This window comes from Puma concolor, chromosome D2 (genome assembly GCF_028749965.1).
Source record: "Puma concolor isolate L17-30 chromosome D2, mPumCon1.1.hap2, whole genome shotgun sequence".
Classification (NCBI taxonomy): domain Eukaryota; kingdom Metazoa; phylum Chordata; class Mammalia; order Carnivora; family Felidae; genus Puma; species Puma concolor.
The window spans coordinates 29,682,620-29,708,272 of NC_141677.1; the positions used below are offsets into that span (position 1 = coordinate 29,682,620).

Genomic DNA, 25,653 nt, shown 5'->3' on the forward strand with positions numbered 1-25,653 from the left:
AGAGATAATACCTATCCTTCTCAAGCTAGTCCAAGAAATAGAAAGGGAAGGAAAACTTCCAGACTCATTCTATGAAGCCAGTATTACTTTGATTCCTAAACCAGACAGAGGCCCATTAAAAAAAGAGAACTACAGGCCAATATCCCTGATGAATATGGATGCAAACATTCTCAATAAGATACTAGCAAATCGAATTCAACGGCATATAAAAGGAATTATTCACCATGATCAAGTGGGATTCATTCCTGGGATGCAGGGCTGGTTCAACATTCGCAAATCAATCCACGTGATACATCACATTAACAAAAAAAAAGAGAAGAACCATATGATCCTGTCAATCGATGCAGAAAAGGCCTTTGACAAAATCCAGCACCCTTTCTTAATAAAAACCCTTGAGAAAGTCGGGATAGAAGGAACATACTTAAAGATCATAAAAGCCATTTATGAAAAGCCCACAGCTAACATCATCCTCAACGGGGAAAAACTGAGAGCTTTTTCCCTGAGATCAGGAACACGACAGGGATGCCCACTCTCACCGCTGTTGTTTAACATAGTGCTGGAAGTTCTAGCATCAGCAATCAGACAACAAAAGGAAATCAATGGCATCCAAATTGGCAAAGATGAAGTCAAGCTTTCGCTTTTTGCAGATGACATGATATTATACATGGAAAATCCGATAGACTCCACCAAAAGTCTGCTAGAACTGATACATGAATTCAGCAAAGTTGCAGGATACAAAATCAATGTACAGAAATCAGTTGCATTCTTATAGACTAACAGTGAAGCAACAGAAAGACAAGTAAAGAAACTGATCCCATTCACAATTGCACCAAGAAGCATAAAATACCTAGGAATAAATCTAACCAAAGATGTAAAGGATCTGTATGCTGAAAACTATAGAAAGCTTATGAAGGTAATTGAAGAAGATTTAAAGAAATGGAAAGACATTCCCTGCTCATGGATTGGAAGAATAAATATTGTCAAAATGTCAATACTACCCAAAGCTATCTACGCATTCAATGCAATCCCAATCAAAATTGCACCAGCATTCTTCTCGAAACTAGAACAAGCAATCCTAAAATTCATATGGAACCACAAAAGGCCCCGAATAGCCAAAGTAATTTTGAAGAAGAAGACCAAAGCAGGAGGCATCACAATCCCAGACTTTAGCCTCTACTACAAAGCTGTCATCATCAAGCCAGCATGGTATTGGCACAAAAACAGACACATAGACCAATGGAATAGAATAGAAACCCCAGAACTAGACCCACAAACGTATGGCCAACTCATCTTTGACAAAGCAGGAAAGAACATCCAATGGAAAAAAGACAGTCTCTTTAACAAATGGTGCTGGGAGAACTGGACAGCAACATGCAGAAGGTTGAAACTAGACCACTTTCTCACACCATTCACAAGAATAAACTCAAAATGGATAAAGGACCTGAATGTGAGACAGGAAACCATCAAAACCTTAGAGGAGAAAGCAGGAAAAGACCTCTCTGACCTCAGCTGTAGCAATCTCTTACTCGACACATCCCCAAAGGCAAGGGAATTAAAAGCAAAAGTGAATTCCTGGGACCTTATGAAGATAAAAAGCTTCTGCACAGCAAAGGAAACAACCAACAAAACTAAAAGGCAACCAACGGAATGGGAAAAGATATTTGCAAATGACATATCGGACAAAGGGCTAGTATCCAAAATCTATAAAGAGCTCACCAAACTCCACACCCGAAAAGCAAATAACCCAGTGAAGAAATGGGCAGAAAACATGAATAGACACTTCTCTAAAGAAGACATCCGGATGGCCAACAGGCACATGAAAAGATGTTCAGCGTCGCTCCTTATCAGGGAAATACAAATCAAAACCACACTCAGGTATCACCTCACGCCAGTCAGAGTGGCCAAAATGAACAAATCAGGAGACTATAGATGCTGGAGAGGATGTGGAGAAACGGGAACCCTCTTGCACTGTTGGTGGGAATGCAAATTGGTGCAGCCGCTCTGGAAAACAGTGTGGAGGTTCCTCAGAAAATTAAAAATAGACCTACCCTATGACCCAGCAATAGCACTGTTAGGAATTTATCCAAGGGACACAGGAGTACTGATGCATAGGGGCACTTGTACCCCAATGTTCATAGCAGCACTCTCAACAATAGCCAAATTATGGAAAGAGCCTAAATGTCCATCAACTGATGAATGGATAAAGAAATTGTGGTTTATATACACTATGGAATACTACGTGGCAATGAGAAAAAATGAAATATGGCCTTTTGTAGCAACGTGGATGGAACTGGAGAGTGTGATGCTAAGTGAAATAAGCCATACAGAGAAAGACAGATACCATATGGTTTCACTCTTATGTGGATCCTGAGAAACTTGACAGGAACCCATGGGGGAGGGGAAGGAAAAAAAAAGAGGTTAGAGTGGGAGAGAGCCAAAGCATAAGAGACTGTTGAGAACTGAGAGCAAACTGAGGGTTGAGGGGGGTGGGAGGGAGGAGAGGGTGGGTGATGGGTATTGAGGAGGGCACCTTTTGGGATGAGCACTGGGTGTTGTATGGAAACCAATTTGACAATAAATTTCATATATAAATAAAAAAAATAATAATAAAAAAAATAAAAAAAAATAAAAAAAAAAACAAAAACATACAAAGAAAATTTCTATATACAGCACTGACCATAAAAAAAATTCTTTTTTTCATGTTACATTTTTAAATCTTTCTTCCCACTTTAATTATGAGTTATTTGGAGGCTTTTATTTGTTTATTTTGTTTTATTTTTCAATTCTTTATTTAAATTTTAGTTAGTTACCATATAGTGTAATACTTCTTTCAGGAGTAGGATTTAGTGATTCATCACTTACATATAACATCCAGTGCTCAACATAACAGGTGCCTTCCTTAATACCCATCACCCATTTAGCCCATCTCCTGCCCACATCCCCTCCAGCAGACCTCAGTTGGTTCTCTATAGTTGGAGTCTCTTATGGTTTGCTTTTCTCTCTTTTTTTTCCTGCCTTCCTCTATGTTCATCTGTTTTGTTTCTTAAATTCCACATGAGTGAAATCATGGCATCGTCTTTCTCTGACTGACTTATTTCATTTAGCATAATAAAAAAGACTCTAGTTCCATCCACATCATTGCAAATGGTAATATTTCATTCTTTTCACCCCAAATAGCCAAAGTAATAATGAAGAAGAAAACCAAAGTGGGAGGCATCACAATCCCAGACTTTAGGGTCTACTACAAGGCTGTAATCATCAAGATAGTATGGTATTGGCATAAAAACAGACATATAGACCAATGGAATAGAATAGAGACCCCAGAATTGGACCCAAAAATGTATGGCCAACTAATCTTTGACAAAGCAGGAAAAGAGTATCCAACGGAAAAAAAGACAGAGTCTTTAACAAATAGTGCTGGGAGAACTGGACAGCATCAGGCAGAAGAATGAAACTCGACCACTTTCTTACACCATATACAAAAATAAACTAGAAATGGATGAAAGACCTGAATATGAGACAGGAAACCATCAAAACCCTAGAGGAGAAAGCAGGCAACAACCTCTTTGACCTCAGCTGCAGCAATTTCTTACTTGACACCTCTCCAAAGGCAAGGAATTAAAAGCAAAAATGAACTATTGGGACCTTATCAAGATAAAAAGCTTCTGTACTACAAAGGAAACAATCAACAAAACTAAAAGGCAACCGATGATATGGGAAAAGATATCTGCAAATGACATATTAGACAAAGGTCTAGTATCCAAAATCTATGAAGAACTCACCAAACTCCATACCTGAAAAACAAATAATCCGGTGAAGAAATGGGCAGAAGACATGAATAGACACTTCTCCAAAGAAGACATCCAGATGGCCAACAAGCACATGAAAAGATGCTCAATGTCACTCATCATCAGGGAAATACAATCAAAAACCACACTGAGATATCACCTCATGCCTGTCAGAGTGGCTAAAATGAACAAATCAGGAAACTATAGATGCAGGAGAGGATGTGGAGTAATGGGAACCCTCTTGCACTGCTGGTAGGAATGCAAACTGGTGCAGCCACTCTAGAAAACAGTGTGAAGTTTTCTCAAAATATTAAAAATAGAACTATCCTATGACCCAGCAATAGCACTGCTAGGAATCTACCCAAGGGATACAGGAATGCTGATGCACAGGGGCACTTGTACCCCAATGTTTATAGCAGCACTTTCAACAATAGCCAAATTATGGAAAGAGCCTAAATGTCCATCAACTGACAAATGGATAAAGAAGATGTGGTTTATATATAAAATGGAATACTACTTGACAATGAGAAAGAATGAAATCTGGCCATTTGCAGCAACGTGGATGGAACTGGAGGGCATTATGCTAAGTGAAATAAGTAAGGCAGAGAAAGACAGATGCCATTTGTTTTCACTCATATGTGGATCCTAAGAAACTTAACAGAAGACCATGGGGGAGGAGAAGGGGGGGAAAAAAGTAACAGAGAGGGAGGGAGGCAAACCATAAGAGACTCTTAAAAACTAAGAACAAACTGAGGGTTGATAGAGGGTGGGGGAGAGGGGAAAGTGGGTGATGGGCATGGAGGATCGCACTTGTTGTGATGAGCACTGGTGTTGTATGGAAATCAATTTGACCATAAGTTGTATTTAAAAAAAAGAAAAAGAAAAAAAAAGATTTCATTCTTTTCTGTGGGCAAGTAATATTCCACTATATATATATCCTCTTTATCCATTCATCAGTCAGTGAAAATCTGGGCTCTTTCTATAATATGGCTATTGTTGATAATGCTGCTATAAGCTTTGGGGTGCCCCTTCAAATCGGTATATTTGTATCCTTTGGGTAAACACCTAGCATTACAATTGCTGGATTATAGGGTAGTTCTATTTTTAACTTTTTGAGGAATATCCATACTGTTTTCCAGAGTGGCTGCACCATTTTGCATTCCCACCAACAGTGCAGGAGGGTTCCCCTCTCTCCACATCTCACCAACATCTGTTGTTCCCTGTGTCAATTTTTTTAAGTATTTACTTATTTTGAGTGAGTGAGAGAGAGAGAGAGAGAGAGAGGGAGGGAGGGAGGGAGAGAGGGAGGGAGAGAGGGAGGGAGAGGGAGAGAGACAATCTCAAGCAGGCTGTACACTCAGCCCAATGCAGGGCTTGATCTCCCATGAGATCATGACCTGAGCTGAAATCAAAAGTTGGACGCTTAACTGACTGAGCCACCAAAGCGCCCCTCCTATGTTGTTAATTTTAGCCATTCTGACAGGTCAGGTGGAATCTCATTGTGGTTTTGATTTGCATTTCCCTGATGATGAGTGATGTTGAACATCTTTTCATATGTCTGTTGGCCATCTGTGTGTCTTCTTTGGAAAAATGTCTATTTCCTGTTGGATATTTATGAGACAGGCTCTATAGAATACTTTGGAGCGAGGGAATGTTGGGTTAAATAATTCTAATTTGATGGTATCAAAAAAAATCCAGTTTGTCTATTTTGTCAAAAGAATTGAATCGATGATGCAATTTAAATATAAATTTTTCATAAGGATGAAATAATGCAACACTATCACAATTTACCACAAAAGGTCTTCCTTTTTCACAGATGAGGTATCATTGTTGTACTATACACAATTATGAGCATCTTAAATGATGTAGCCTAAATTCAGTCTCTGATGAGTTACTAGCAAATGTGGGAGAGACTAAAGAACACCTCCTCCTCCTGACATACCTAAATTCCTTTAACAACCTATTATAGGCCCATGAACTTGATTAAACACTTCTGAAAGGTATGTATAGTTCAAGCTGTTCTAACTCTTGGAGTACTATGTTCTTAAAGTTTTATTTTTCCTGTTGCCTTGTACAAGCAAATTTCTTAAATAAATATGCCTCCATTTCTTCATCTTTAAAATTACAATCAAAGTCATATGGTTGCTGAAGATTGAATTAAAGGAGATAATCCAGCACAGTGTTAGCACATTATAAAAACTCAGTAACTATAAACTATCATTTTTATTCAAAAATAGCACTTTACTTTGTTTTGATCTTCAATTACCTACTGCTTCATTTGAATGACATCATGTGTGTGAATTACTTAGCACTATGCTCAATTAAAATTGGTAATGAATGTGTTTGTGATCTTTATATATACACACTTACTGCTTAGTCGATTATGAAGGTAGCAATTTTTACCTGAAACAGACTTTCTGCTCTATCTCAACAAACCTAGAGTCTAAAATACAGGAAATATTGTGTCATTGGAACTAGAAACTACCTGGCACTTAATCTTTCATACCTTCTTCTTGGTTACAGCATTTATTAATACTTGTATTCACATATGACAAAAATGAATCTCAGAAATTTTTAGGGATTTGTTTATGGTATTGTTTATGGTAGTCAACAAACCAATAACCAACAAACAATGCTTAATTATCTCACCTACGAACCCACTAGTAGACAGCATCTGATGATGAGAACTATTCCCTTTCCTAAAAACAACAACACAAAGTGCTGAATTGCTTTTTTGCAGTAATAAAACTATCAAAAGAAAAGGAATATAAAAGTATAAAGGAAACTTGCTATACTTTAGGGTTAAAATAAGCATTAGAGAGTAAAATAAAGACAAGAAAAAGGTTTAAGGTAGCAATTAAAAAGATTTTAACAAGAAGGTCAATCAGAGGAAGCCATCATTTGCTTAATGTAGTAGTGATATTACAGTCACCAGACACATTTATGTATATGCAGCTGTATTTATGGACAGAAGAGTAAAAGTCCTCTTTGATGCAGGAGATAGATCAGAGACTCCAAAGGAATGTTTGCAACCTTTTCAACTGGACAAAGGTGACTTTGGTCCTAAAGAAACTAAAGAAAGTCTTTGGTTACTAAAGAAAGTAAAAAGGGCTTTAATAAAATTCTCTTTCTACTAAAACTTTTCTAAATGGATTTGTCTAGCAAAATAACAAGATACCTTGCTGCCTTTGTAGTATCCTAGTAAAACTGTATTTTTTACTCATATTAAATCAATTTATACATTTTCATAACGGATTACTACAGATATCACAGACTACATGTAAACATACACAGTTTATGTTGGATCAAGTGGAGCTGGCAAACAGTATTCATTTACAAACTAGGATAAACTTCCTAGTGTCTTCAGTTTTAAAGTTTTTCTATTTATATTTGTATATTATTTATATTACCTATATAATCCTAGCCATTTTCTTATCAGTAAACCATCCTCTGTTTTTCAAAACCACTGGCTTTAAGATAAACAATTTGTATGGAACCACAAAAGATCCCAAAGACCTTGAAAAGGGAAAGCAAAGCTGGAGGCATCATGATTTGGGACTTCAAGCTATATTACAAAGCTATAGTAATTAAAACAGCATGGTACTGGCACAAAAATAGACACGTATATCAATGTATGAGAACAGGAAACCCAGAGGGGTGGCCTGGGTGGCTCAGTCAGTTAAGTGTCTGACTTTAGCTCAGGTCACGATCTCACTGTTCCTGAGTTTGAGCCCTTCATCAGGCTCTCTGTTTGTCAATGCAGAGCCAGCTTTGGATCCTCTGTCTCAATATCTCTCTCCCTCTCTCTCTCTCTCTCTCTCTCTCTCTCTCTCTGTCCCTCTCCAACTGACTCTTTCTCTCAAAAAAAAAAATTTAAAAATATAAAGTTTGTAACTACTGTTCTTTTAAGTATATATATGTGTGTGTGTGTGTGTGTGTGTGTGTGTGTATAAACCTGTTCTTTAATATATATATATATAGAGAGAGAGATACGTGTGTGTGTGTGTGTGTGTGTGTGTGTGTGTGTGTGTGTGTGTGTATTGAGAGAGAGAGAGAAAACCTAGAAATGAATGCACAATTATGTGGTCAATTAATCTTCCACAAAGTAGGAAAAAATATCCAATGGGTAAAAGAATGTCTCTTCAACAAATGGTGTTGACAGCAACACTCAAAGGAATGAAACTGCACCACTTTCTTATACCATACACAAAAGTAAATTCAAAATGAATGAAAGACCTAAATGTGAGACAAAACCCATAAAAATCCCAGAGGAGAATACAAGCAGTAACCCCTTTGACATCAGCCTTAGCAACTTCTTACTAGATATGCTTCCTGAGGAAAAAACAAAAGCAAAAATAAACTATTAGGACTTCATCAAGATAAAAAGCTTCTGCACATTGAAGAAAACAATCAACAAAAGTAAAAGGCAGCCTGCTGATTGGGAGAAGATATTTGCAAATGACATATCTGAGAAAGGGTTAGCATCCAAAATATATAAAGAACTTCTAAAACTCAACACTCAAAAAAACAAATGATCCAGTTAACAAATGGGTAGAAGACATGAATAGACATTTTTCCAAAGAAGACATCTAGATGGCTGACAGACACATGAAAAAATCTTCAACATCACTGGTCATCAAGGAAATACAAATCAAAACTACAATAAGATATGATCTCACACCTGTCAGAATGGCTAAAATCAACAACACAAGAAACAACAGGTGTTGGCAAGGATGCGGAGAAAGGGGAACCCTCTTACGCTGCTGGTAGGAATACAAACTGGTACAGCCACCCTGGAAAACAGTATGGAGGTTCCCCAAAAAGTTAAAAATAGAACTACCCTATAATCCAGCAATTGCAATAATAGGTATTTACCCAAAGTTTACAAAAAATACTAATTCGAATGGATACATGCAGCCCAATGTTTATAGCATTATCAACAATAGCCAAATTATGGAAACGGCCAAATGCCCACTTACTGAAGAATGGATAAAGATGTGGTATACATATACAATGGAATATTATTCAGCCAAAGACAAGAATGAAATTTTGCCATTTGCAATGATGTGGATGGAGCTACAGAGTATTTATGCTAAGTGAAATAAGTCAGTGAAAGACAAATACCATATGATTTCATTTGTATGTGGAATTTAAGAAACAAAACAAATGATCATAAGGGAAAAAAGAGAGAGGCAAACCAAGAAACAGACTCCTAACTATAGAGAACAAATCGATGGTCACCAGAGGGAAGGTGGATCAGGGTGGGGTGGGGGGATGGGTAAAATAGGTGATGGGGATTAAGGAGTGCACTTGTGAAGAGACCAGGTATTGTATGTAAGTGTTGAATCACTAAATCATACACCTGAAACTAATATTACACTATATGTTAAGTACCTAGAATTTAAGTTAAAACTTTAAAAATTTTTCAATTTTAAACATGTTGAAAAAGAAACTACAACAAAAAGACTAACTTCTGACTTTGTTCTTTTGAGGTATACATGACTTGCACAATTCAATCCAGTCAGCTTCTGTTGGATGACTATAAGAAATGAAGGCAAGGCTGGGATGCACTAGGATTGATGCCGGGTTCGGAAAAAGTAATTAGAAATGAGAACAATGCCAAGGTAAACTGGCCATCTTTTACTTACAGCTGACACGTGATGTAAGAGACACATGACATCAATCATGTCTGCGAGGATAAGGAGTCTGGTAACTGCAGCCAACAAGGCACGGGCAGCCTGAACCACAGCCTCCCTTTTTGGGAGATAACAGGGGTCATCTGCAAATCTCTCAGCTGATACTTTCAGAGCTTCACCTGAAAAACACAACCCAAAATAATATACTTTAAGTTTCAGCTATACCTGTTTAAGTATTTATCATCCTAATTCCAAGTACATTCTATGACTAAGCATAATATTAAAATAGTGTCAGTTGACACTAGAACACTGTCTCTTAATAAACAATGGAGTTTAAAATCGACATTTCTCTTTGATAAATGCTCTGGAGTTTAAGAAGCATGATACCATTTTCCTGCAAGAGAATTGTGCTCAATTGACTAGCAACATCTAGTAACACCGCTGTCAACTTCTGCATTTGCTGAATCTCATTTGCTGTGAAAGGTTTCATTACTAAGACTTCAACTGGAAACAATCTGGCTTATAAAAATAAGGTAAATCTTCATTAAACTACTTTCCAGCTCAATGTTAGAAAACAGCTAGCCTTTGAGACAGTAATTCTCTGAGATAAAAGTTTAACATAGGCAGATTTATCCTAAACTGTCAATATAATAACCTATCTCCTAAATTGTCAAATTATATTTCATAGTACATAATTGTTAGAGAAATATGCCTACAATTTTTAAGGTTTTTTTCGCTGAAAATACGTTTTATGATAAAAGCAATGCGTACTCATTCATTTTTAAAAGTTCACAGTTCAGAAGGGTATGAAATGAAAAGATTCCTCTTTACCCCTCTCCACTAACATAATTGCTTACCACATCCACTATGTTTTAAGTTTTTCAATTTAAACTTGTTTTTATTATGAAATCACTACATGCTCATTATTTTTAAATAATTCACTATACTGAAGAGTATAAAGTGAAAACAATTTTTAGAAAGTCTCCATACAAATCACCCAAAAATACTCATGGAGTTCTTGTATATCCATCCAGAAATTTTTCCATGAATACATGTTTTATGTATGTGCATATGTATAAATATTTACTTATATGTATAAATGTACATGTATGTTTAAATGTATGTATTTTTATGAATATATTCACACATTCATATATATGAATATATAAAATATTTTCTGTCCTAAGAAAACAGAGACATTTTATATTTTAAATGGAACACACAGAAGATATAAATACTTTTCACAAATATTTTCATACTATAAACATTTTCTACAATTTGTTTTTTCACTTACCAATTTATTTTCTATTCATGCTGGGATATAATTGACCAGGAGACATTAAAGAATGAACGGTAACTTACCATGTGGGCTCTAAAGCTGTTCTGCTTCAGCATCTGTCCTACTACCTCAGACAAGTCACTTAACTTCTTTATGCCTTATTTTTTCCCTTGCAAATGGAGCTAATAATAATACCTACAATTTTTATAAAAATTAAATAAGAACAGTGCTTTGAGCTTACTAAAGAGTTGATTGGCTTTTGTCATTTTTTTTAATACTTGAATAAAGTTACATTTTACTGATATACTATAACTTATTTTACGAGACCTCCATTAAACACATAAATAATTTCCAACTTTTTCCTATTTCAAACTGTACTGCAAAGAATGACACATAGTTTTGCATGCATGAGCAAACTTAGCTGGAGGATAAATTCTCAAAAGTGGAATTGCTGAGTCAAGAGGCAAATGAATTTTAAGGTTTGATACATATTGTCAAAAAATTTTCCAAAATACAGCCATCTCACCAATAACATATTAAGGGAGTGTCTTACCTACTCCATGAATATTTTAGTTATTTATTTGTGAAAGTCAGCATAATGAAAATGAAATTGAGTATTTTTATTAAATATAACAAAGAATAGTGTTCCTTATAATGGACAGAACCTATGAAGAGGGTCTGAGACTGTCTGAACATGTTAATATAAACATGTTAGCTCTCTTAGCAATACCAAGTTAGGAATTCAGACTATTAAGTCAGACACCTCTGAGATCAAATTCTTATCTGCCTCTTCTAGCTCTGAGACCTTGGATGCTTAAATACTTTCAGTGTCCTCATGTAATGGAAAGGCATAAAAATATTACTTATTTCACAGTGTTTCTGAGATGGCTAAATGAGATATAATTCATAACATATATTTAGCACAGTATCTGAACATGGAAAGCACTCAACAAATATTAGCTGTTATTTTCTCAGGAAATTTCTAGTAGAGTTGGTAAATTTTTAAGACCAGGAAATGGTGATTTTTATGTGTTTCTCGGCAAGTTAGAATTTCTGCGAGGAGACTGAAAATTAAAGTGACCTCAGAAATTCAGAGAGCAGGTTAATTCCCACATAAAAGATTTTTTTCTTGTCATGATTCTGAATTGGAAAGTTATGATAGTCTTTATACAATATGGTCTTTGACTTTACTAAAACTAAATACACATCAAAATAGAATTATGTGTTGTTGACTAAAAATGTTGGGATGTTGAACAACTGGTTGAAGAGTCATACTCAGGAAAATATCATTTAAACATTAAAGATCAATTACAGTCTCTGTCTCCATTAAGGTAATATGAAGAGAAAACCAAGTAGCACTATTGGGAAAAAAAGGCACTCCTGAAGTACATGAACAAAGACGCAACAAGTAAACTTCCTATTACTGGACTTACCACCCTCCCTCTCCTGCAACGCTCTCAACCCTTTTCAGCTTCACCTCATACTTCTGCTCCCAACTTAAGCATCACTTCCTCTGTGAAGCCTCCAATGCCCCCCTTACCAAGGGAGTCCCACAGTAAGGCAGGTCTCACAGTAAGATTCTATGCTTCCTATCATAACTATCCATCATCATTTACCATAATGACTTAAGTCAAAGCCTGTTCTTAATTCTAAATCAAAAGACTAGTAAGAGTTACACCAGTCAGAATGGCTAAAATTAACAACATAAGTAACAACAGGTGTTGGCGAGGATGTGAAAAAGCGGGAACGCTCTTACACTGTTGGTGGGAAAACAAACTGATGCATCCACTCTAGAAAACAGTGTGGATGTTCCTCAATAAGTTAAAAATAGAAATACCCTATGATCCAGCAATTGCACTAGTAGGTTTTACCTAAAGGATACAAAAATATTAATTCAAAGGAACACATGCACCCCAATGTTTGTAGCAGTATTATCAACAATAACCAAATTATGGAAAAAGCCCACATGTCCATCAACTGATTAATGGATAAAGATGTGATGTGATAGATATATAGACATAGATAGATGATATAGATATAGATGATATAGATAGATATAGATATAGATATAATGAAATATTACTCAGCCATAAAAAAGAATGAAATCTGGCCATTTGCAACAAGTGGATAGAGCTAGAGAGTATTATGCTAAGCAAAATAAGTCAGTCAAAGACAAATACAGTATGATTTCACTCATATATGAAATTTAACAAACAAAACAGATGAATATGGAGGGGGAAAAGAGACGCAAACCAGGAAACAGATTCTTAAGTATACAGAACTAATTAAGGGTTACAGGGGAGGGGAGGTAGGTGGGGGAGGGATAGGTTAAATAGGTGATAGGTATTAATGAGGGCACTTGTGATGAACACCAGGTGTTGTATGTAAGTGATAAATCACTAAATTCTACACCTGAAACTAATATTATATTACATGTTAACTAACTGGAATTTAATAAAAACTTGAAAAAGAAAAAAAAAGAAAAAGACTAGTGAGAATAAGAGCTGCACTGGTCCTGGTCACCACAGTATTCCCAAGTTAGAACAGTGCCTACTCTGATGAATATATCCGACACATTGAATGTGTGTTGTTGAATGAATATGTGAATGAACATTATTCAACTTTTCTTTTAACAAACATATGTTGTTCCTTATATAACACAGCTCCATCCTAGGCATCCAAGATACAGAGATTAATACAATGCAGTTTGAGCCTAATAATTTCACAAATGAGAGCCAACAAACACTGTCATACAATCTAAGCAGGGCTCAAGCAGAGACCTGTACAAAGTAGTAAAGGCACAGAGAAGGACGTACCTCTGCCTGAGGTGTCAGAGGACACACTGAGAAATGTTCAAGGTAGGAGCAACATGTTCAAACTATTTATTATCAAAGATAGCTGGTTTATATAATCTAGCCAGTTCGCTGCCTAATTGTCTTCTGTCAGGAAAAAAAAAAATGGCTATTTTCCAAATAGAAAAAAAAGCACAACAAATTCCTTTCTATCTACAATATTAGCATCCATGTGTTATAGAGTCTACACATGAGAAGTCTATTCTTTTGAAATATCATTTCCAATCTTTCTTTTAATGCTTTTAATTTGAAATTTAATAAATAGGAAATTTCACTTTTGATATACATACAAATAAAAAACTATACCTTTCCTTCAAGAAATCCCATTCCATACATCAGAGCAATTTACTGAAGCTCCCGAAAATACCACAAGAACTAGGTTCAGAAAGTTTTCTGTTAGATTCATTTTGTTCCTTTCCTATAAAATATGCTCTTTTTAATCTTCAAGAAAATCAGTTATGAAATTCCTGCTTGAATAATGTACTGAAGTATATACTCTACAAAGATATCTACATATAAAGAGATTGTGTACATATATAAGTGTAATATGGAAAAACTTCTGAATATACAAAAATCTGATGTGTAAAAAATTTATGTGATCATATAAACTCCAGAAGTAAAAAAAAAAAAAAAAAAGAAAGATTTTTGGCTAAATAGACACATTACAAAATATTCTTCACTTTATAGGATACTTGCATGGTTCTTTTAAATAGCAAGTTCCTTTGCCTCATTCAAAAGTACAACTCCACTTCTAAAAGTCATTGTAAAATGATTGTATTGACTATAAGCTTTAAAATCAGAATCAAACAAACAAACAAACAAAAATACTGCATAAGTAAAACATCCAGAAGAGAAAGGAGAACAACCAAAATGAAAAGGAGCAAATACTAAAGATCGAATTTCCTCTAACTTTTATAATTAACATTATGTTTATTATTCAATTAAGATTTCTAGTGCATGCCTCTGGCCACTCTTCTGTGTGTTTTAATATTTGATACCATGTGACATGCACTAATGCATATTAATTGATTCAATATATAATAACATACTCCACTATAATGGAGTTCTGAGGCTGAGACTGGGCACTAGGGGTTTGCTTTTATTTGTTTTTAATTGAGAAAAAGCCATTTGAATTTCGAAACACCTAAAAGGTAGAAGCTTGAATTTAACTTTGGAGCAGACTGATTTGGGTGGGGGTGGGGGGAGACAAGAGGAGGATGACTTCAATTAGGCCCTAAACTTACACAGACGTTAAAAAAAAAAAAAGCAAAGACCTTATTTACAATGTTTGAGACAACTTTAAATGTAAGGAGCAAAATGTTTTCTATGTTAAAAGAAAACCTTATCATGGCAGAATTAAGGGCCAAAGAACGAGCCACTGCTGTGTGGACTCAGGCTTGAAAGCTACAAGAATATCAGCAGCACCTACAGGGACATCAGCAAGACCTATAGACTCAAATGCAGCTGTATATGGTTGTCATTGTAAAATACTGGCTGTTTTACTTCCCTTTCATTATCTCCAAACTCTCAGTAAATTCTTATCACAAGTTGTAATTTGGTTCCAGCCAAAGCAGAGTAACAAAACTAGATTTTTTTCCCACCTGACAATGGACAAAATATGTGAAAAAATGGTTGCGAAGGCAATGGACATCAGGCAATAAAGGACAGCAATCTTTGAGAAATGGGAAACAAGCAACATGAGATCTTTGGTAGCCCTTGCTTATTGCTTTGAGAGACTTTCCAGGCCACAGACAGGAAGGGAAAATTAAAACAGAGCCTGGCAAACTCTCTGAGCTAAAGAGACAGAACTAAGCATCCAGAGAGATTGTGGCAGCTAACGTACACAGAACAGAGAATGAGAAAGAAGAGCGATACACAGGGAGAGAACTCTAAAGATGTGCAGAAACTCCCCCTTGAGTATTCAGCTACTGATCAACACAGACATGGGGAAGAAACTACCTAAGGTTAAAAAAACAAAAAGCCATCTGAAAAGATTTAAGGTAATAGTACTTGACACACAGCACTGGAAATAGTGCTTGTTCCCACCACCAGAATGGAAAACTTCATGATTTATTGGATATTGGATAGAGACATAGTGGGGAATAATTAGCCCTAGAATGAGCAGTGCCCCAGTATCCCCTAACAATACAATTCAGAGAAAGCAGAATTTCTAGCTTTAAGGCATTAATCATCAGAGAATAGCTGTGGCCGGGTAAAGATAACAGGAGGACAGCATCATGAGTTAACTAAAGTAGAAGGGCATAGGCAACCTGGCACTGAGTCCTGCACCATTGAGAATAATCAAAATGAGCTGGAGAATGCTTTGATAGGGCTAATTCTATAAAATTATGAATGTTTATAAAATATAAAATTTGGTGGGGTTCACTTCCATAAAACTGATGGAAACGTCTCCAAACATCACAAGTGGGATATAGTAGAAATTCTTAAGAGACCTCCTCTTAACCATCTCTCTAGATTAATCAATTATTTTTATTCCCTCTCAGAAACCTATTAATGATCCCTCCTTCCTGCTCAATACCAAAGGATTATTTCAAGTATACTGCAGCCCTTCTGTTCCCACTAATTGAAGTATGTACCAAGAGCCTGTCAGGGAAAAAAAAAAAAAAAAGACTGTCAGTTTGTTCTGCAACCTTTTGATGTCAGTTGTAATTATAATTATGAAATTTTAAGAAATATATAAACTTATCAAGTGATAATACAAAAAAGACCTGTTATTTCTTTGAAAATTAATTTGAATGCTAGGAGACAATAAAAATTAGTTGCAAAAACTGTCAAATTGAGTCTGGAAGAAAAAAAGTTGGGGAAAGTAAGGGAGAAAATTATAAAATGTCAAGAAGGATGCTGCAGGTTGGTAGTTTCTCAACTGTCATTAAGTTCTCTTCCATTAAGACACCAAAACTACAGGGGCACCTGGGTGGCTCAGTTGGTTAAGCGTCTGACTTCAGCTCAGGTCATGAACTCACGGTTTGTGGGTTCAAGCCCTACATCAGGCTCTGTGCTGACAGCACAAAGCCTGGAGCCTGCTTTGGATTCTGTGTCTCCCTCTCTCTCTGCCCCTCCCCCCACTCATGCTTTCTCACGCTCTCTCTCTCTCTCTCAAAAATAAAATTAAAAAACTTAAAATAAAAAAATTTTTTAAAGACACCAAAACTAGAAATCTTAGTCAATATAGTATGGGTGTGATTTAGGCAAAAAGAATTGTATGAGATTCAATTAACAGCCTTGTACTAGAAATGGGAGTTGGCCCAACATGAAGAAATTAGCTAATGTTTACATTACATCTGTTAAGATAAAATAAAATATTTAAGAGGTGTGTCTATGTATACAAAAATAAATGAACTTTTCACTTCCAATAATAAAAAAAAAACATACCTTAAAGCAAATATTGTGCAGCACTGTAAAACACCGGAAATTAATTTCAATCTTACTTGGGCAAACTTTAATTATACATTAATATGTAAAAATACATTAGTCCACGTAAAAATAAACTATAATAATAAACTTCAATATAAAGGGAGCTTTTAAAATAGGGCTAACTGATGACACTTCAAAGTTTTGAAAGAATGATGAAGTACTTTTAAAAGTTGACAAAAATAGTTTCAAATAGGTTTTTTAAAGTTTATTTATTTATTTTGAGAGAGAAGAGCAAGAACATGAATGAGGAGGGTCAGAGAGAGAGGGAGAGAATCCCAAGCAGGCTCCACACTGTTAGCATGGAGCCTGACACAGGGCTTGTTCTCATAAACCATGAGATCATGACCTGAGCCAAAACCAAGAGTCAGATGCTTAACTGACTGAGCCATCCAGGCAGTGCTAAAAAGTGACAAAATAATTTCATGTCATATTTAAATTTGGCCATAATTTTAAGATAACAATATACATAAAGTATCTAAGTATTAAACCTAACATTGTAATTCCTACATTATCTCCAACTATTAGGAGTATAATGTATTTAAAGCTATTAATAATAAAACAAAATGACAAGAAAACATAGCTATCCATATATTACAATGAACAATAAAAAAAAAGATAATAGTATGGATTTATAACTTAATTAAATGGTCAAACTTTGAACCACAATTGCTGCCCACAATTGCTATCTATTGCATTTATCTCCAAACACCCTATTGACTAATCTGGCACTAATACACATTTATTTAGGGGCACCTGGGTGGCTCAGTCGGTTAAGCGTCCAACTTTAGCTCAAGTCATGATCTCACAGTTCATCGGTTTGAGCCCCATGTCAGGCTCTGTGCTGACAGCTCAGGGCCTAGAGCCTGCTTCAGATTCTGTCTCCCTCTCTCTCTCCCCCCATCCCACCCCAACTCATGCTCTGTCTCTTTCTCTCAAGAATAAACATTAAAAGGCTTTAAAATTTTTTTCTTTAATATTATTCCGATGTCAATTTAATTCTTTTGAGGGGAAAAACTAAATCTTACAACTAGTATATCAGACTAAATTATCCACTATTTTTTCCAATATTTCATTTGCTAAGTATGAGTAAGCTTAGCTTCTATTATATTATGCTGAATTAGCAATAATTTACATCCTTGATTTCCTCACATCTGCTAAAAGAATCTCATTACCATGCTTTGAAATTGGAAGTGACAATACTGTCATTTTTTTCTAAGAAATGATATCCAACCCTTACAAAGAGCTCATTCATTTATGCAACAAATATGCATTCAGCTATACCATAAGCAAAGCACTCTGAAGTATACAATGATAACTAAAATATGGTCTCTGTCAGGTATCCCTGAGTAGGAACCTTTTTTTTGCTTTTTTTTTTTTTTTTTAATTTACATCCAAATTAGATAGCATAGAGTGCAACAATGGTTTCAGGAGTAGACTCCTTAAGCCCCTTAACCATTTAGCCCATTCCCCCTCCCACAACCCCTCCAGTAACCCTCTGTTTGTTCTCTATATTTAAGAGTCTCTTATGTTTTGTCCCCCTCCCTGTTTTTATAATATTTTTGCTTCCCTTCCCTCATGTTCATCTGTTCTGTGTCTTAAAGTCCTCAAATGAGTGAAGTCATAGTATATTTGTCTTTCTCTGACTAATTTCGCTAAGCATAATAACCTCTAATTCCATCCACATAGTTGCAAATGGCACGATTTAATTCTTTTTGATTGCTGAGTAATACTCCATTGTATATATGTACCACATCTTCTTTTTTTTAATATGAAATTTATTGTCAAATTAGTTTCCATACCCAGTGCTCATCCCAACAGGTGCCCTCCTCAATACCCATCACCCACCCTCACCTCCCTACCACCCCCCATCAACCCTCAGTTTGTTCTCAGTTTTTTTTTTTTTCAACGTTTATTTTTTATTTTTGTGACAGAGAGAGACAGAGCATGAATGGGGGAGGGGCAGAGAGAGAGGGAGACACAGAATCGGAAACAGGCTCCAGGCTCCGAGCCATCAGCCCAGAGCCCGACGCGGGGCTCGAACTCACGGACCACGAGATCGTGACCTGGCTGAAGTCGGACGCTTAACCGACTGCGCCACCCAGGCGCCCCTGTTCTCAGTTTTTAAGAGTCTCTTATATTTTGGCTCCCTCCCTCTCCAACCTTTTTTTTTTTCCTTGCCCCCCCACTATGGTCTTCTGTTAAGTTTCTCAGGATCCACATAAGAGTGAAAACATATGGTATCTGTCTTTCTCTGTATGACTTATTTCACCTAGCATAACACTCTCCAGTTCCATCCACGTTGCTACCAAAGGCCATATTTCATTCCCTCTCATTGCCAGGTAGCATTCCATTGTGTATATAAACCACAATTTGTTTATCTATTTCATCCATTGATGGACATTTGGGCTCTTTCCATACTTTGGCTGTTGTTGATAGTGCTGCTATAAACATTGGGGTGCATGTTCCCCTTGGTAACAGTATACCTGTATCCCTTGGATAAATACCTAGTAGTGCAAATGCTGGCTCGTAGGGTAGTTCTATTTTTAACTTTTTGAGGAATCTCCATACTGTTTTCCAGAGTGGCTGCACCAGTCTGCATTGCCACCAGCAGTGCAAAAGAGATCCTCTTTCTCCACATCCTCGCCAACATCTGTTCTTGCCTGAGTTGTTAATGTTAGCCATTCTGACAGGTGTGAGGTGGTATCTCATTGTGGTTTTGATTTGTATTTCCCTGATGATGAGTGATGTGGAGCATTTTTTCATGTGTTGGTTGGCCATCTGGATGTCATATTTGGAGAAGTATCTATTCATGTCTTTTGCCCGTTTCTTCACTGGATTATTTGTTTTTGGGGTGTTGAGTTTGATAAGGTCTTTATAGATTTCAGATACTAACCCTCTATCTGATACATCACTTGCAAATATTTTCTCCCATTCTGTTGGTTTCCTTTTAGTTTTGCTGATTGTTTCCTTCGCTGTGCAGAAGCTTTTTATTTTGATGAGGTCCCAATAGTTCATTTTTGCTTTTGTTTCCCTTGCTTCTGGAGACATGTTGAGTAAGAAGTTGCTGCGGCCAAGATCAAAGAGGTTTTTGCCTGCTTTCTCCTCGAGGATTTTGATGGCTTCCTGTCTTACATTTAGGTCTTTCATCCATTTTGAGTTTATTTTTGTGTATGGTGTAAGAAAGTGGTCCAGGTTCATTCTTCTGCATGTTGCTATCCAGTTCTCCCAGCACCATTTGCTAAAGAGACTGTCTTTTTCCCATTGGATACTCTTTACTGCTTTGTCAAAGATTAGTTGGCCATATGTTTGTGGGTCCATTCTGGGTTCTCTATTCTGTTCCATTAATCTGAGTATCTGTTTTTGTGTCATGGGTAGGAACCATTTTATGAGTGGTTTTAAATGTAATCATCTTCAGAAGTATTCCTAATTAACATATTAAAATAGAATTCCATAGCACCCACTGAAAAATAATGCATATACATAATAATCATATTGAACAATTCCTAAAGACTTCACTATTATTTTATAAATCATAAAAAATGAATTTTAAGAGTCTATGGGTTGTTCTCAGAGTTCCAATTCAAGATGGTAACAGAGTAGGATCCTGATCTTATGTTTTCCCATGGATCCTCAAATCTACACCTACATATTGATAACTCCCTCTGAAAGAAATCCAGAAACTAGAAGAGTGACTACAACATGTTAGAAGAGCAAGAAAAACTGCACAATGAAACAGATAGGAGAGGCTGAGACACAATCTTGCCATAAACCCTACCCTCCTCCATGGCAACACACAACTGAAAGAAAATTCACAACCTCGAACTTCCAAAACAATCTCAGGGGGGAAAAAGGAGCAAAATTGGAGTAATCACACTTCTCAATTTCAAAACTTAGTAAAAAACTATAGTAATCAATAGAACTGATATCCCAGAGATAAACCCTCACATTTATGTAAGGTGCAAAGAAAATTCAGTGGGAAGGTAGTAATATTTTCAACAAATGGTGCTAGGAAAATTGGATATCCACATTCAGAAAGAGAAAGAGAGAGAGAGAGAGAGAAGCAGCAACTGAATATCTATCTCATACCATACACAAACGTTAACTCAAAGTGAATCACAGACCTATCCCAGACCTATCCCAGAGCCAAAACTGTAGAACTCTTAGAGAAAACTATGAGAGTTTGGGTTAGGCAATGTATTATATGCTACCAAAGTAATTAAAGAAAAAAAATGATAAGTCAGAAAATCAAAATTTTATATTTTGAACCCCAAAGAGCCAAAGCAATTTTGAACAAGAACAAAGCTGAAAGTATCACACTCCCTGAATTCAAAACATACTACAAAGCTATAGTAATCTAAAACAGTGTGGTAAAGCATAAAAACAGACTTATAGACCAATCAAACAGAATAGAGGGCTCAAAAATAAGCCCATACATTTGTGGTCAATTGATCTTCAATAAAGATGCCAAGAATACATAATGGGGAAAAGATAGCCTCTTTAATAAATGGTACTGGGAGAGGCACCTGGGTGGCTCAGTCATTTGAGCATCTGACTTCAGCTCAGGTCATGATCTCATGGTTCATGAGTTCAAGCCCCATGTCAGGCTCTGTGCTGACAGCTCAGGGCCTAGAGCCTGCTTCAGATTCTGTGTCTCCCTCTCTCTCTGCCCCCCCCCCCTCTCAAAAATAAACAAAGATTTAAAAATTTTTTAATAAATAAATAAAATAAAATAAATGGTACTGGGAAATCCAACACATGCAATATCCACATGCAAAAGAATTAAATTGGACCCTTTTCTCACACATACATGAAAATCAACTCAAAATGGATTAAAGACTTAAATGTAAAATCTGAAGCAATAAAATTCATAAAGGAAAACTTAGGGGAAAAGCTTGCAGACATTAAACTGGGCAATGATTTCTTGAATATGACACCAAAAGCACAGGCAAAAATTGACAAGGGGGACTGTATCAAACAAAAAATCTTTTGCAAAGCAAAGAATTAACAAAATGAAAAGGCAACCTATGGAATTGGGAGAAAATATTAGCAAACCATATATCTGATAAGGGGTTAATATCCCAAATATATAAGAAACTCCTGGGGCCAAGATGGCGGAACAGCATGAAAGTTTTTTTGTGTGTCTCCCATCCCTGAAATACAGCCAGATCAACACTAAACCATCCTGCGCACCTGGAAAACTGGTTTGAGGATTAATACAACAATATGCACAACCTGAATCACAGAACTCAGCAGATACACAGCATGGAGAGGTGAACTCGGGGAGAGAGAAGCTGCAGAGGGCAGGGACAAGAGCTGGGGGAAGAGTATGGAAAGCATCCCCCCACACTAAAGCAGCTGGAGAAAAAAGAAAGAGTATGCAAGGGACTGAACAAAAAAAAGAGAGAAAGGACAAAGGAGAGGGTTTCAATTCCATTAAGACTCTATAAATAGGGGGAGTGCAGAGTCCAAAACTCTGTAGCTAGATACCTGGCGGTGCTCTGGTGGGAAGGGCAAATCCCCAGGAGCAGAGAGCAAGGTCCTCAGGGTCCTTGGGTCACACGGGGAGAGAAAGTTCCCCTGCGGAGCACATTTGGTAGAGGTGGGGTGGCATCCCCACAGATAAAGGTCCCAGCAGACCCAAGAGAACAACCATATTCACTGGTGCTGGAACAAGGACACTGAGGGGGAAGCCTGGCACCAGATGTGTGTTGTTATTTTCTGTAAACCCTGAAACACTGCTATTACACTATGATGTGAACTTTTTCTGGGGCTGGCACCCAGCCAAGTTTCTGGGCATCAGCAGCACCATGGTCTCCTGAATGTTCCTGCAGGAAGGTCAGCACCCAGTCATTGCTCAGTGAGACCCTCCCCCAGAAGGTCTGAGCAGGTCAAAGCCACAGCCCCTGAGAAGTGAGGGGTTGGGAAACACAGCCACATCTGAGATAAAAGTCAGGAGGGCGGTGCCACCTGGCAACCTGACAGCTTGGTCACAGACAATGTATAAGCAGGGAGTGGACAGAAACAGGAGATAAAGGAAGGATGCATGATTGCTGGTCGAGGAGAGCACACAGTTCTGATACTAGAGATTGGGTAGCTGGGTAACGCTATTTTCACCCCTCCCAGGCATGCGCATACACACCTACAGGTGCCACAACAATCTACCCCAGTAAGCTAAGCAGCACCATCTAGTAGAGAACAGACCCTGTACACTAAGCCCTGCCCATCTAGGCCAACCCCGATCTTCAGGAACAACACAACTCTCTCTGCCTGCTTAGTTGATAGACTATAAAATGCTTCACAGTTCGATTCTAGGGGAAACCAATGTAATTTCAACCAAACGTCAGTCTGTTTGCTGGTCCATCAATTCCATTTTTTTAATTTTTTCTTATTCTTGAATACACAAAGAGGAAAAATTTATTTTTATTTTCCATTTCTATTAAAAATAGTTTTCTTTAATTTTTTTCTTACTAAATTTTTTACTTTTTTGTAAATTTTTCAAATTCTATTTTTTTACTTCCATCATTTCATTTTATTCTATTTCATTGTATTCATTTTTTCAAATTTTGAAACATTTTCCTCTTTTTTTTCTTTTGTCATCTTTCCTTTTTTTTTTTAATCAATCAAGCCCCTTTGTAACAACCAGACCAGAACACACCTAGGATCTAGCATCCTTTACTTATTTTTAGGTTGTTTTTTACTTTTTTTGTTTTACTTTTTTTTTACCTTATTAAGTCCTTTTCTTCCTTCAAAATGATGAAACAAAGGAATTCACCCCAAAAGAAAGGACAGGAAGAAATGACAGCCAAGGACTTCAAGCAAGATACAGCAAGATGTCTGAACCAGAATTTGGAATCATGATAATAAGAATACTAGCTGGGGTTGAAAGCAGATTAGAATCCTTTTCTGTGGAGATAAAGGCTAGTCAGGATGAAATTTTTAAAATGCTATAACTGGGGCGCCTGGGTGGCGCAGTCGGTTAAGCGTCCGACTTCAGCCAGGTCACGATCTCGCGGTCCGTGAGTTCGAGCCCCGCGTCGGGCTCTGGGCTGATGGCTCAGAGCCTGGAGCCTGTTTCTGATTCTGTGTCTCCCTCTCTCTCTGCCCCTCCCCCATTCATGCTCTGTCTCTCTCTGTCCCAAAAATACATAAACGTTGAAAAAAAAATTAAAAAATAAAATAAAATAAAATGCTATAACTGAGCTGCAATCTCGAATGGTTGCCACAGCGGCAAGGACGGATAAGGCAGAGCAGTGAATCAACGATACAGAGGACAAACTTATGGAGAACAATGAAACAGAAAAAAAGAGGCAGACGAAGGCAAAAGAGCATGATTTAAGAACTAGAGAAAACAGTGACTCAATAAAAAGGAACAACAGCTGAATCATAGGGTTCCCAGAAGATGAAGACAGAGAAAAAGGGGTAGAAGGGTTATAAGAGCAAATCATAGTGGAAAATTTTCCTAACCTGGGGAAAGACACAGACATCAAAATCCAAAAAGTACAAAGGACTCCTGTTAGATTCCACAAAAACTGACCATCAACAAGGCATATCATAATCAAATTCACAAAATACTCAGGCAAGGAGAGAATCATGAAAGCAGTAAGGGAAAAAAAGTCATTAACCTACAAGGGAAGGCAGATCAGGTTCACAGCAGACCTATCCACAGAAACATGGCAGGCCAGAAAGGACTGGCAGGATATACTGAATGTGCTAAATCAGAAAAATATGCATCCAAGAATTCTTTATCTAGCAAGGCTGTCATTCAAAATAGAAAGAGAGATAAAAAGTTTCCCAGACAAACAGAAATTAAAGGAGTTCATGACCACTAAACCAGTCTTGCAAGAAATTTTAAGGGGGACTCTCTGAGGGGAGAAATGACAGAAAAAAAAAAAAAGACCAAAAGCAACAAAGACTGGAAAGGACCAGAGAACACTACCAGAAACTCCAACTCTACAGGCAACATAATGGCACTAAATTCATACCTTTCAGTACTCACTCTAAATATCAATGAACTAAATACTCTAACCAAAGACATAGTGTAACAGAACGAATAATAAAACAAGATCCATCAGTACTCTGTTTACAAAAGACCCACTTTAGACCTAAAGACACCTTCAGATTGAAAGTAATGGGATGGAGAACCATCTATCATGCTAATGGTCACAAAAAGAAAGCCAGAGTAGCCATACTTATATCAGACAATCTAGACTTTAAAATAAGGCTGTAACAAGAAATGAAGAAGGGCACTATATCATAATTAAGGGGTCTATCCACCAAGAAGATCTCATGATTGTAAACATTTATGCTCCAAATGTGAAAGCACCCAAATATATAAATCAAGTAATCACAAACATAAAGAAACTCATTAATAATAATACCATAATAGTAGGGGGCTTCCACACCCCCACTTATAGCAATGGGCAGATAATCTAAACAGAAAATCAACAAGGAAACAACGACTTTGAATGACATGCTGGACTGGATGGACTTAACTGATATATTCACAACATTTCATCTTAAAACAGCAGAATACACATTCTTCTTCAGTGCACATGGAACACTCTCCAGAACAGATCACATACAGAGACACAAATCAGCCCTCAACAAGTACAAAAAGATCGTGATCATACTGTATTTTCAGACCACAATGCTATGAAACTATT

General features: G+C 36.8%; 1 protein-coding gene across 5 annotated transcripts in view; it reads right to left on the reverse strand.

Moving 5' to 3' along the window:
* CTNNA3 (catenin alpha 3) overlaps positions 1-25,653 on the reverse strand; it is a 1,810,934-nt gene that overhangs the window by 1,604,603 nt on the left and 180,678 nt on the right. For 4 of the 5 annotated variants that reach the window (XM_025917933.2, XM_086679821.1, XM_086679822.1 and 1 more), the window contains exon 4: positions 9,437-9,603. In XM_025917933.2, the coding sequence (XP_025773718.1) occupies positions 9,437-9,603 (167 nt within the window). Of the gene's footprint in view, positions 1-9,436; positions 9,604-19,883; positions 20,207-25,653 lie in introns of those variants that run through there. The other variant, XM_086679823.1, reaches the window with a different exon arrangement.